Source organism: Aspergillus puulaauensis, chromosome 2 (assembly GCF_016861865.1).
Source record: "Aspergillus puulaauensis MK2 DNA, chromosome 2, nearly complete sequence".
Classification (NCBI taxonomy): Eukaryota; Fungi; Ascomycota; class Eurotiomycetes; order Eurotiales; family Aspergillaceae; genus Aspergillus; species Aspergillus puulaauensis.
This window is the reverse complement of record NC_054858.1, coordinates 1,665,910-1,678,489: the sequence shown is the minus strand read 5'-3', so window position 1 is coordinate 1,678,489 and position 12,580 is coordinate 1,665,910. Positions and strand designations below refer to the sequence as shown.

The following is a 12,580-nucleotide window of genomic DNA, read 5'->3' as shown; positions in this document are numbered from 1 at the left end:
AATTCAAAGTATGCACCAAGAATGCAATAGAGTGAAAGAAAGAAAAAGGGAAGAAAGAAAGAAATGTGATAAGATCAAATGGGCAACGGATCATGACGGCTCCAGCTGTTCCCGGACGAGACACTCCACGATCGTCTTCCCGGCGTCAGGACAGTCGGTCGTCGAGTAGGGGAACTTGACCTTGAATCAGGCTGTACCGGCACAGAATTTCGCTGCGGCGGGGGATCCATCGTTAGGCTCTTCGGCAGCTCAACTGCTGAACAATCGGTAATTTCTATCGTGATCTGAGGTACTCCCGGCTTTTGTCCGTAAAACCTAGACTCTCGTGCGGCAGCTGGTGGTGTCACTGGTGAGGAGGCTGGCGGCGTCACTGTTGGCGTGGGTGATGAAGAAGTCTCTGGCGGTTCACACGGTAGCTCAGTTGCCTCCATATTTTGCGACTCTTTCTTCACAGGCTTGGATGTCTTGTCGAGAGATGAGCTCCTTCCGATCGGCCGCAGCCATGTCGAATGCAAGATCTTCATCAGTGCATATGTCTCTGGCGGCAAAGTGACCTCTCCACGGAGCAACTGCCTTGGTGTGACCGTTTCCTGATACAACTTTCGATTTGCATCCTCTCGCTCGCCAATAGTCGCTCCTTCAAGTGTTGACCCTCCGAAGACAGCACGTGTCTTGCAGTATGCGAATATATCAGCCGTATATGAATCTCCCGCAAGCTCTGCGCTGCGTCCGAACGGTCCAACCGCTATGGAGATATCCTGGCCCAGTGTGAAGCTCTTCGCCTGCGAAAACATCTCCACAGCGGTATCGCTGTTGAGCACGTATACGAAATCGGTGAATTCCATCCCAAATTGGCCCTTGACCTTCAGTTTTCCGGTTGCGATCGCGGACGGGGCCGACCAGGTGCCGTTGGGGAGACGGGCGACGACGAGACCAGAGCCGAAACGGATGGAGCGGACCATTCCGACTTCGAAGACGCTGAATACTGCGAGGCCCTATTGCCGTTAGTTTCAATATATTTGACATCGGTGGTAGTGTTTTACCTTTGCATTTTCAAGCACGTTGCGTGGGATCGTCTTATCCACGCTCACTATATCCGGGTTGATAAAAGAATTCAGGATGGCTTCAGCCTTTTTGCATTCGCCTAGACACGATGTTAGCGCTTTGACTTATGACCGTCAGTACGAGGTCCAAACGCACCGCCTAGCGAGGAAGCAAGTGATGTTGGTAGAGGGTAGTGCATCTTTCCGAGCATTTCGAGTTCGCTGTCCTTGCAGATTGAAAGGATGACATGACGAAGATAAAAGGCTCCCAAACAACGTCCTTGCTTATCCTTATTAATACTAATATGAGTGGGTTTAGGTTAACTAAGGCAATGCAGCACGACATCATCTCAGACTCTCCAGTACTGCGGCTTTGGAGAGCGCCGCGTGAGGCTATGCCAGCGAAAGCTTGGTGAACATGGAACCAACGCCCAGCTCAGCCGCTGATTCGCGCCTGAGCATCGTATTTTATCGCTTTCAACCTCTGGACCATCCTTTGGGCAATGATTTCCACCGTAGCGGAGCCGCTACAGCGCACTAACACCGTGGCAGTGGAAATGAGGTTGGGGGCCACTCTGGTCTCCACGGCGAAGAACCCCTGTTACCCAGTCGCCAGCGTTAACAGGCTGACAAGTTTGAGCCTCTAAGGCCACCGCTTGCTCTGGTCCAGCTGGTCTAATTTGGGATAAGGCAGACACCGAGTCACAGAGTCGCATGGCCTCGATTCCCCCAGGGCTGAAATATAGCCTCCGTTGCCTGTCGAAACCTTCCGTTGGGCGCCTGCTTACGCTGATGCAGGAATTCATCGACGTGCCCTACAGTATACTTGCCATACACATATCCATGTATCCCTGAACCAGCATACTTAAGTAGACAAACAGAGCAGGCACTCGGTCGCTCAAACAAACCCGTTCCAACGGGTCATTTAGTGCAAAATATGGAGTTCGCGAGCCTCACAAACGGGTCGAGGCAGTGCGGGCAGTGCAGCGCTGCGGCTGAACAGACACGAGGCAGCCTCTTCACACCTGCATAATATGACAAGACACCGACCACCAACCCCGGACCACACGTGGTTCGACGGCGATTAGGTGTGTCATCTAGCATGCTTTGAATAGATAACCTTCCAACGCTGCGGCGGTGCTGCGTCTGTCGTTCAAAAATATCTATCTTGACTTATTTGCGATCGGGCGATCGGACGCCTGGCGTAGGGACATCCAACAGATTAACACTGCATCCAATATCAGCCACCTGGGCTTTGGGCACTCTCTGGCTGGTTCTCGTTGATAACTCAGCTTACCCCGCGGTACTTCGGGTCAAAGCAGTCGCCATCAGAGACTGGTCAGTGGCCATGTACACTTTGTAACGCAATTGTCGGACCATCTCACAATCATGGAGAGTGTGGCGTACCTTCCAGAGCAAACTCAGTTGATACCAAAAACAACCTCCATTGCGTTCCGAACATGCGCCTCTTCTCGGTGACGATTCCGGATCCCGGTCGCAATGACATCCTGCCTGACCAATGTTGTCTCGAGTTCGGGATCGCGACCGAGCACCCATATTGGAGTTGAACTCTAATCGCGGGTTGAGTTTGAGAAATCAACCCCCTTGGGAGTCGTGATGCTACAGCCAAGAGAAAATCTAAGCGTCGGATAGCGTCAACTACCGAAATCATACAGCAGCCGAGGCACCCCTAGCGTCGGCGTTTGGAGATTCTCCGTATTTTCCTGCCCGGGGATTCCCCAGATGCAAGAGGAGACGCGGGAGGGCATCTTGTACTACCTGATTACCTGGCCTCACGCCAGGAATGGGCATCTTATGATGGCTTTCCTCACGGCTGATGGCACAGGCGAATGAAAGCTGTCATTCCAATATCGACCCCCAATCGAAGTCGCCAACAGCTCCCTCCACGCTGGGAATCTCTCCTCAAGGTGATCCCCGCACTCCGGCTGTCAAACCGACTTTGGGGTAACTTGGCAGCTCCCAGTCAGGGTCCACTGTCGGAACGGTTTGCATATATAATACCTTGTCGCTGGCCAGACTGCCATTGCCGGCGCATTTGAGCTGCGACTATTTCCAAAATCATTATGAGTGCGCCGGAGGCTGGAAAGCCTCAGGATCTGTTCGTGGAGGATGTCCCGACGGAGGCAGAGCGCAAGCTAGACCGCCAGACCCTCAACAGACTAGATTTGATTCTGATGCCCATGACTCTTATTCTGTACCTCTTAGCCTGGTTAGACCGCGCCAATGTCGGAAATGCACGAGTGGTAAGTTCTCTCTGCAATATCAAGAAAAGCTGGCTGACTATTTAGGCTGGACTGGACACCGATCTTAATCTCAGTGACTACCAGTACAAAGTTGGTATGTACCCCTCATACTATAAGCGACGGCCTTCTCTAATTCCGCAGCGATTACGGTCACCTACGTCCCGTATATCCTCGCAGAGCTCCCCTCCAATCTCATCCTCAAGAAAATCGGACCGCGCATTCTCATTCCGACCCTCTGCACATCCTGGGGCATCGTCACAATCCTACAATGCGAAGCCCGCAACTTCGGCGGGTTCGTTGCCTGCCGCTTCTTCCTTGGTCTCTGCGAAGGTGGTCTTTTCCCAGGAATCGTCCTATACCTCTCTGGCTTCTACCGCCGCCATGAACTCCAAGTCCGCATCGCCCTCTTCTTCTCCGCTGCCTCGCTAAGCGGCGCTTTCTCCGGCCTCCTCGCCGCGGCTATCCAGCAAATGGACGGCATGCGCGGCCTGCGCGGCTGGCAATGGATCTTCGTCCTAGAGGGTCTATTCACCGTCTGCTTCGGCCTGTTCTCCTACGCCATGCTCCCCAACAGCCCTGAATCAGTCATGACCTTCTCCGCCAAACACAAAGAGCACTGCCTCCGCCGCCTCCAGTCCGACGCAAACCTCTTCGAATCAGAGAAAGTCACGCTGCGCAAAGTCCTCTCCGTCTTCAAAGACATGCACGTCCTTCTGCTCGGCGCCATCCTCTTTTCAAACGGCGTCTGTCTCTTCGGCCTCGCTTACTTCTCCCCGTCCATCGTCCAGGCTATGGGCTACAGTAATACAAGAACCCAGCTTATGACTGTACCCCCGTACGCCGTGGCTTTCGTCGTAACAATGATAACAGCATACATCGCGGACCGGTATCGCCAACGCGGGATCAGCGCCTTCGTGACGACATGTCTAGCACTCGTCGGCGCAGCCATGATGCTCACAGGCCGCAGTATAGCTATGCGCTACGCGGCTCTTGTCCTCCTCCTCACGGGAATCTACGCCACAGCGCCATGTCTCATCTCGTGGGTCCCGAACAACACGGCTGGCCATGTGAGACGGGCGACGGCTGTAGCGTTTGCGTTTGTGTCGACCAGTTCGGGAGGCGTGTTGAGCACGTGGATCTATCCGAAGAGCTCGGCGCCGTATTATAATCTAGGTGCGAGGTTTAATGTGGCGCTTATTGTGATCACGCTTGCTGGGCTTGTAGCTCAGGTGTGCTTGTTGAGGTGGTTGAATCGGGAGAAGGAGGTTCGGCGCGCAGATATGTTGAGAGGGCTTGAGGATATGAGTTATGAGGAACAGTATGGGTTGCTGGGCGACAGGCATCCGAGTTATCGCTATACTTATTAAGAACATTTCCTACCCTGTGAATGCTTCGGCGCTCACTGTGTTGCCAATAAAGTAGATGCAAATGGTGTTTGGTCTATGATAAATGAAAAATATTGCGTATATCGATTAAATGAAGAAACCTTCCGCAGTCTCTAAACGGCCACCCTTTCTCCATCAGATGAATATCGTCTTGATCCCCCTCAGCGACTTTCAGAAGCGACGCCTTCAGCTCCTCGCCTTTCTAACAGCTTCACCTTAGCGCTCATTGCTCACCCAAGACGTCGTCGTTGAAGCTCGTCGGCTGCAGGTTTTGTTCCATGGGTAACGATTCATAGTCTGCTGGAAGTGTTGAGTATGCCTTGAAGCTATATTCTTAATCGCCATTGAAACACTCGGTGGAGGAAGAGAAATGACATCGCCATTCAGGGGAAAGAGGCGTCGATCAATGCCCCAGGCAGCCAGGCAGCACGATTACAAAAGCGGCAGAAAAGGAACGAATACGACGACTTTTCACCACCACCTTCTCCATCATTTGTATACATCACAAAATGGATATGGACAACGAACAAATCAACCAGAAGATTCGATCGCGGCGGACGCATCGTAAGTCTCGTCTTGGATGTGGAAATTGCAAGAAGCGTCGCGTCAAGGTAGGACTCAGGAATATATTTCTTGACTTTTGTCAGGACTAACATAAATAATAGTGCGATGAAAGGAAGCCAAGTTGCAATAATTGCTTAATGCACTCTATCAACTGTGACTTCCAAACTCCATCCTCAAGATCCCCTTCAGCCGGCTCAACACCACCGCAACGCTACCAATTCCGGCAATCAAAGTACCAAGCACTGGCACCTTCGCCGTCGCAGGATGAAGACAATTGCCGCTCTATCGCAGTGCAATGCGATCCTCCTTCTCCTCCAACTAGACACCTGGTGGCAACTCCAGGGGAAGGAATCTCCCTAGCAGACCTTCATCTCTTCCACCACTTCACCACAACAACCTCGAGTACAATTACAGACGAAGCAAAAGATGCGCAAAAGGTCTGGCAAATCCACGTTCCCCAATGGGGCATGTCATTCCCCTCAATCCTGCATCTCCTCCTCACATTCTCGGCGCTCCATCTTGCATATCTGAACCCCGCCAGAAGGGGGTTGTATACGCGTCAAGCAGACGAGCATTTCACGTTCGGCGTGCGCTCTGTTACGGCGGTTCTTGCGCTGGATACGTTAGACTCGCAGAACTGTCAGTTTATCTACATCGCAGCTATCATGATTTGTTTTGCCTATTTTGCGCGCGGGCCGCGGGATGGCGAGTACTTGGTGTTTAACGCCAATGGGAAATCTGAATGGCTAGTACTACTACATGGGGTGCGGTCGATACTAGACCAGAAGCGTGAGGAGATTTTCACTGGCGTGCTAGAACCGCCTGACGAGAGTCCGGATTTGGATATCGACGTATCTGCCCCTGGGCTGGACGAGGAATTGTCGCGACATATTCAGCGTCTTCAAGAAGTCAGGGAAATGGTTAATCTCGAGACAGAAGGAGATAGGGAAGTCTACGTTGGCGTTGTGGATAACTTGGTTGAGTCCTTTGAGGAAACATATCGGCGACGGGGAAGGGCGTACCACCCAACGGATCTGATGCCGTACACTATGGGGTGGACGTTCCGACTCCCTGATACAATGATCACTAAGTTGGAGGAAAGGGAGCCAATTGCACTTATTATTCTTGCGCATTGGGCTATCCTGCTGCGGTATATGAGAGACTCTTGGTTCATGGAACGGTGGGACCATCATATCGTCTTGGGGATCAAGACGTGCCTCCCTGAGGTGTATCATGCGTGGATTGAGTGGCCGGAGGAGGTTGTTGCCTATGTGCCCTAGTGAGAATGTACATATATACCCAAGTATAGGACGTCAAAGGGACCCACTTCCGAAACCGTAGGACCAGGGTTATCAGGGTATACTGCTGCCTTGATCAGGGATTGTCCAATAACAAGGATATAGTATAGTTTGGTACTGTCAAGTAGAATAAAAAATGCCGATCGGGTGTATAATGATCCTAAAAATAACGCGACTCCATCCAAACTCTGCACGATCCGCACCGAAGCTTTCCCGCTCCACCCGTATTCGTTTCCAGATTACCCAAAGCGGTAATCAGTTGAAACGCGCTGTAGACCCTAAGTACGTATAAAGGACAGCCCATGTTATCTTGAACAGCTTTCTTATCCTAAAAATCTTTTACCATCACCACCTCTATTACCTACTGACAGCACTGATTTATTTATATCAAAATGGACTTCACCTTCCACCCAGGCGTTAATGGCTCATCCCCCTGGGTCGAATTCTACCCCTACAACCCCTCCCTGACAGCCGGATACGCCTTCATGGCCATCTTCGGCCTCGCAACCCTCGCACACATTGTGCTCATGTTCCCATACAAGGCGGCATACTTCATCCCCTTCGTCCTCGGCGGAATATGTACGTCCCAAACCCTACCTTTCCTTCCATCCCTCTACCACACCACCAAAGAATCCAACTCTAACAGGAATATCAGGCGAAACATTCGGCTACCACGGCCGCGCACGCTCCCACAACGCCCGGACGGGAATCGGGCCCTGGGCTCAACAGCAGATGCTGCTCCTCTGCGCACCACCGCTCCTAGCCGCAAGCGTATACATGACCCTGTCACGGATAATCACCGCCCTAGACGCCGAGCACCACTCGCCGATCCGGCCAAAGCGGCTGACGGTATTGTTCGTGCTGAACGACGTAATCTGTCTATTGACGCAGCTTGTCGGCGCCGGGTTGCAAGTCACGGGAGATGCGCATGTCATTGATATTGGAATCAAGGCGGTCCTCGCGGGACTGGTGTTTACGCTTGTTGTGTTTATTGGGTTTGTGGCGATTGGGATCACGTTTCAGCGGAGGCTGGCGGCTTATCCGACGAGGGTTTCTGGGGAGCTGGATGGGATGGGGTTTGGGTGGAGGGGGTACATGTGGTGTCTTTATGTGGTGTGTGGATGTATGATTGTGAGGAATTTGGTGAGGACGGTGGAGTTTGGGGCGCCCAAGGGAGCGGATGTGCGTGAGCGCGAAGTGTATATTTATGTTTTTGATGGGGCGTTGATGGCGGTTCTGATGGGGGTTTGGATTATTTGGCACCCGGGGAGATTGGTGAAGAGGGCTAGAAGTGTGAAGAGGGGGGTTGATGGGGATTTGGAGCTTTTGGGAAATAAATAGATATAAGTAACCAGAGCTTGGAGTCTTAAAGTCGTTTATGATTTATCGCTAATGCAAATGTCTAGATATGTATAATCTATGCCGACTTGCCGAACACCTTGAAGCGGTCCTCGATAGGAGCGAAGGTCTTGTCGAGAGGGCCACCGGCAGGGGTACCAAAGACCAGCTGGGCGTCGAGCTTCCAGCTGGCAGGGATGTTCCACTGCTTCTGAATCTGCTCGTCAATCAGGGGGCTGTAGTGCTGGAGGTTGGCACCGAGGCCTTCGGAGGCGAGAGCGGTCCAGACTGCGAACGTTAGTATGTTTGACCTGGGTATTGGGAATGGGTATTAGGAATTCAAGAGCATACCAAGGTACTGGGACATGGCGTTCGACTCCAGAGCGAAGGGGTCGAACTTGTCGGCGTAGATGGCGAACTTCTCCTTGATGTCCTTGAGGGCGTCATAGTCGACGAAGAAGAGGACCTGCATAATTAGCAAACTGGTCAATGTTTAACTTGGATCGTAACGTACAGTTCCGTAGCCATTGCGGAAGCCCTCAAGCTTGGGCTTGGTGGAAGACTCGTAGGCCTCCTTGGGCAGAGCCCCGGCGGCAACGAGCCCCTCCATGGCCTGGAGGGCAATGTCCCACACCTTCTTGTGCTCATCCTTCAAGAGGAGAACGACGCGAGAGGTCTGGGTGTTGAAGGAGCTGGGGACGTGCAGGACGGAGTCGCGGACAATGGACTCGATTGTGTCGTCGGAGATGGGGCTCTCAGCCTTGAGGCCGTAGATGGTGCGACGGGCCTTGACAGCCTCCAGGAGGGTACCCGTGGCGGGGTTCTTGAACTCGACTCCGGTGGAACCCATTGTAGTCGTTTTGATGTTGATGGAGATGTTAAGGATGGAGGTGTGAAGGTGCTCGTTGCAATTGCGTGGATTGTTGGATCTGGAAGACAGACATGGAGGGGCAGAGCTTTCTTTATTCGTGATCGATGGCGGGACAGTCTGGCTGGCCCTGCAATTCCGCAGTGGGCCCGGGCAGCCGTTTATCGGCGGCGGGCCAATCAGAGCCCCGGCAGGCGCGCGTTCCTGTTTGTCAGCGGCGCCTCGTGATGAGAAATCTTGGGGTCCGATTTGCAACTTTCTTTGTCAACTTGCGCCTTCGTTTACCTAACTACAGTAATGGGAACTTGGTAAGCACTAAGCAGACTCACAAATTAGTCTACATCCGCAATTCCGCTTAGGAACCAGAAACGGATCTCCGCTGAGTAACCCGATCGCTTATGCGTGGCTTGCTGGAAAGACGGTGTTTCATTCTGCTATACGCTGCTACATCATGAGTTGGCACTTGACACTTCAGATCTGACGCTTGAGACTGCCGTAGGGGTTCAGTCGGAGCTTGACCAAGACCTAGTACTTGCGGTATTTCTTGCGGCAACTTCTGCACTTCGCTTGTCGCATCACTCCCTCTTTTGCCTCGTCCTCTTCCTTTTTTGCCTGCTCCAATTCTGAGCTCAGTTTCGAATGCATGACACCGACCTCATCAAGCACCTCCATTACCAGCTCGGGATTATCGCTAAGAATCCTCTTCCAATCTTCCTCCCGAGATGATTTGTACCCCATTGCAACAAGTTGGACCATTTTGTGGCGGAGCTCCTTTTCATACGGTGGTGCTTCGCGCCAAATTTTCTCAACAGAGTAGGGGAAGTCTTGAGACGTAAAGCAGCTCTCTATCGTCCAGCTGAGCATTCGACGGTACGTATATTCTTTGAGGTCGGAGATGCCAAACTTGTCGGCCACCAGATACAATTGGAACATATCCTGTTCGTTCTCGAAGCTGGAATCTCGGCTGTAGCACCATGACACTACCATATCTATCATACGCGGATCGTCTGCTGGAAAATCAATATGCGACTCCACAGCCTCCTATCTAGAGTCAGACCTAGGTTAAGATGCCGCGAGACAGGTCGCTTACCTTTAACCCGCTCCTGACTGCGCCTTCCACGAACTGCACCTGGGGACAGACGATCACCCGGTGTACATGGAAGACACGCCCCTGGCAGGATAAGGTGAGATCCGAGTATTTTCCCGTCCGGAGCAGCTGGTTCGCGTAATTCATAGTATACCCACCAATGTCACACATTGGATTCATCGACCGTGTCGAAGTCGCACTCGGGCTGCGACTGTCCTCCGTAGGGACCTTTTTGGAAAACCACCTAGTCATCGGATTGTATTTTGTATCGCGCTCCAAGTTGATCCGTCTTGATTATCGGGTGCTCCTCAACACCGATAGGAAATGTGTTCTGCTCAGGATTTGTGCACCGTCCATGACGCAGTGATGTAGGTAAGAGGTGGTGTGAGCTCGATCATGGGCGCAAACCTTGACCATCATGCTTTCCCGTACCACCGGACATATAGTTTGCAAAGATCACGCTTCAGAGGTTATTTGACCCATGAGATTGGTAATAGTCGTCGCGAGATACGGAGTACCGGATATCCTCATGGAGGACTTTGGGATCACCCATTTCACCATTAGAATCAGAATAAGCCCAAATTTGCGTAATTCTCGCAACCGCCGGGATCCGAAGTGCAATGACGGTTTTACATGATTATGATTGCCCAAGAAGTGAAGAATCGCGGTGTCAGCGCCAGCGAGTCAGTTTCCGGTGGACTCAACATACGATCTCGGGATCGACCGTCCGGCACCTCGATTTTGGCCTGTTGGGGCCCCTCATTCCTCGGTTGTTCATCCATCCAGCCATTTACAGCAGCCCGACAGAGGCGACTCAGCGACCGCGACTAAGCATGAGATATCGGACGCCGTTGAGAGGTGCGCCTGGCGCCGCGTCTGTGGGTTGTTCCCCTCGGTCCGTTTGCCGATCCTGACGCACATGAAAAGACGCCTGCAGTGCACCAGTGAAGTTGGGGACGGCACATCGGATATCGCACCTGCCTTGCGCCATGTCAATGGTTCGTCGTCATTATACAGATTTGCGTTGTGGCCTGATGGCACCGCTGCATAGTATAAGAATCCCATGACCCAGCCGGCTGGAAGGGGATACAACCCCATTAGTCTTGGCCACCATTTTCCACTATGGATAAGCAAATTGCCCGCATCATGGTCAGCCTCAAACAGCTGCCCATCCGCACTCTACTGCTGGAGTTCTGGAGGGACCCCAGGAAGCGCGGTGGACTATCGGCTGCTGTTCTTGCCGCATACCTGCTCCTCCAAAAGTCCCTTCGGTATCGACGACTGAAGCGCTTACAAAGGGTGTACCGCAAATATACCACTCGAGAGGAGATGGCTTCGATGACGGATCATGATGCCTGGGCAATCCAAAAACAGATGCTATCGATGGAATTCCCGTCAGCGACATTAAAGGCGTTGCAGTTTGCCTTGTTCAGGGTACCTCATCCAGCCATCTCTACTGAGACATAACTAACAGTGGCAGACATATGGAATTCCAACAATATCATCCCTCCTGCTCAAAACATCCCAGTTCTCCAACCCCACGACCTCCTTCAAACGGTATGCCGACACAGGCGCCCTGATCGGGCAGTTCATGGCGTTTGAGCCGTCCTCTGAACGAGCACAGACCGCTCTTGCTCGCACTAAGTTTCTCCATGTAGGATACCGGAGCAGCGGGAAAATTCTCGAGTCCGATATGCTGTACACCCTGAGTTTGTTTGCCATCGAGCCCATTCGCTTTATTGATATGTTCGAGTGGCGGTCACTCAGTGAGGTGGAGCAATGCGCCGTCGGCACTTACTGGAAAAGTCTCGGTGATGCACTGGAAATCAGCTTCGCCGACCTCCCTTCAGGACCGCATGCATTCCGTGATGGACTGCATTTCCTAGAAGAGCTCCGGGAGTGGAGTCTGAAGTACGAGGAAGACTATATGAAGCCGAGTGCTTCGAATAAGGAGGTCGCGGACAAGACGATGGATGTTCTCGTCTATTCAATGCCACGATTTCTCAAGTCAGTTGGTATCAATTTTGCGTCATGTGTGATGGATGATCGGTTACGAGAGGCAATGATGTACGGATTCTCTCATTGTCACGGTTTACTGGCTACCTAACTAACCTGCACAGGTACCAACCACCATCCGTGGCATACAAGACGATATTTTCCTCACTTATCGCCGTCCGCCGGTTCTATCTACGCCATCTGGCCCTGCCTCGGCCGAATTTCCGGCGAATCGATATCTTTACCGATAAGCCAAATGAATATGGACGCTACTACGTAAATCTCTATGAAGCTATTCCATACTATGTGAAGCCGACGCTTTGGAACCGCTGGAGTCCCGCGGCATGGATCAGCTGGGCGATGGGGATGCCCTTGCCAGGAGACGAAGACGACAAGTATTACCCCCGAGGATTCGATCTGGAGGATCTAGGCCCGAAATATTTTGAGGGAAAAGGCCGCAAGTCAGTGGCTACAATCCGGGAGCAACTGAAAAAGGAACGAAGGGGACAGGCGCCCTTTATCCCTGAGCTCCCCAGTGCCGAGGATGCGAAGTATGAAGTTGTTAGCCCAGAAATTTCCGAGGCATGACTTTCCAAAGATACCTTTTAGTTTCTTATCTGCCATTAGAATTTTATAAAATTCGGAGTCTAGACTCGGCTGCAGTCAGTCTGTCGTCACAGACATGAGCGTATCCACGGTTCCTCCTAACTGTCAAGTCATACGCCACCGGCCTTGTCT

The 12,580-nt window shown here is 52.2% G+C and overlaps 7 protein-coding genes across 7 annotated transcripts; 4 read left to right on the top strand and 3 right to left on the bottom strand.

Moving 5' to 3' along the window:
- Positions 1-74: 74 nt before the first annotated feature.
- APUU_20689S (uncharacterized protein) lies at positions 75-1,255 on the bottom strand (the record flags this gene model as incomplete). The annotated part of the gene is made up of 3 exons (XM_041699358.1): positions 75-995; positions 1,044-1,144; positions 1,201-1,255. The coding sequence occupies 3 exons, from the start codon at positions 1,253-1,255 to the stop codon at positions 75-77; spliced, it is 1,077 nt and encodes a 358-aa protein (XP_041552451.1).
- A 1,872-nt stretch (positions 1,256-3,127) lies between these two features.
- Positions 3,128-4,674, top strand: APUU_20688A (putative MFS transporter; the record flags this gene model as incomplete). The annotated part of the gene is made up of 3 exons (XM_041699357.1): positions 3,128-3,307; positions 3,353-3,401; positions 3,449-4,674. 3 exons carry the CDS (start codon positions 3,128-3,130, stop codon positions 4,672-4,674), a joined length of 1,455 nt encoding a protein of 484 aa, XP_041552450.1.
- Positions 4,675-5,201: 527 nt separating this feature from the next.
- On the top strand, positions 5,202-6,536 carry APUU_20687A (Zn(II)2Cys6 transcription factor domain-containing protein; the record flags this gene model as incomplete). The annotated part of the gene is made up of 2 exons (XM_041699356.1): positions 5,202-5,303; positions 5,358-6,536. 2 exons carry the CDS (start codon positions 5,202-5,204, stop codon positions 6,534-6,536), a joined length of 1,281 nt encoding a protein of 426 aa, XP_041552449.1.
- A 410-nt stretch (positions 6,537-6,946) lies between these two features.
- Positions 6,947-7,895, top strand: APUU_20686A (RTA1 domain-containing protein; the record flags this gene model as incomplete). Its single annotated transcript, XM_041699355.1, has 2 exons — positions 6,947-7,133; positions 7,210-7,895. The coding sequence occupies 2 exons, from the start codon at positions 6,947-6,949 to the stop codon at positions 7,893-7,895; spliced, it is 873 nt and encodes a 290-aa protein (XP_041552448.1).
- A 76-nt stretch (positions 7,896-7,971) lies between these two features.
- APUU_20685S (nitroreductase family protein) lies at positions 7,972-8,742 on the bottom strand (the record flags this gene model as incomplete). The annotated part of the gene is made up of 3 exons (XM_041699354.1): positions 7,972-8,180; positions 8,244-8,358; positions 8,407-8,742. 3 exons carry the CDS (start codon positions 8,740-8,742, stop codon positions 7,972-7,974), a joined length of 660 nt encoding a protein of 219 aa, XP_041552447.1.
- A 543-nt stretch (positions 8,743-9,285) lies between these two features.
- Positions 9,286-10,099, bottom strand: APUU_20684S (BTB/POZ domain-containing protein; the record flags this gene model as incomplete). Its single annotated transcript, XM_041699353.1, has 2 exons — positions 9,286-9,801; positions 9,851-10,099. The coding sequence occupies 2 exons, from the start codon at positions 10,097-10,099 to the stop codon at positions 9,286-9,288; spliced, it is 765 nt and encodes a 254-aa protein (XP_041552446.1).
- Positions 10,100-10,969: 870 nt separating this feature from the next.
- Positions 10,970-12,430, top strand: APUU_20683A (uncharacterized protein; the record flags this gene model as incomplete). The annotated part of the gene is made up of 3 exons (XM_041699351.1): positions 10,970-11,281; positions 11,328-11,914; positions 11,968-12,430. 3 exons carry the CDS (start codon positions 10,970-10,972, stop codon positions 12,428-12,430), a joined length of 1,362 nt encoding a protein of 453 aa, XP_041552445.1.
- Between the last annotated feature and the right edge of the window lie 150 nt (positions 12,431-12,580).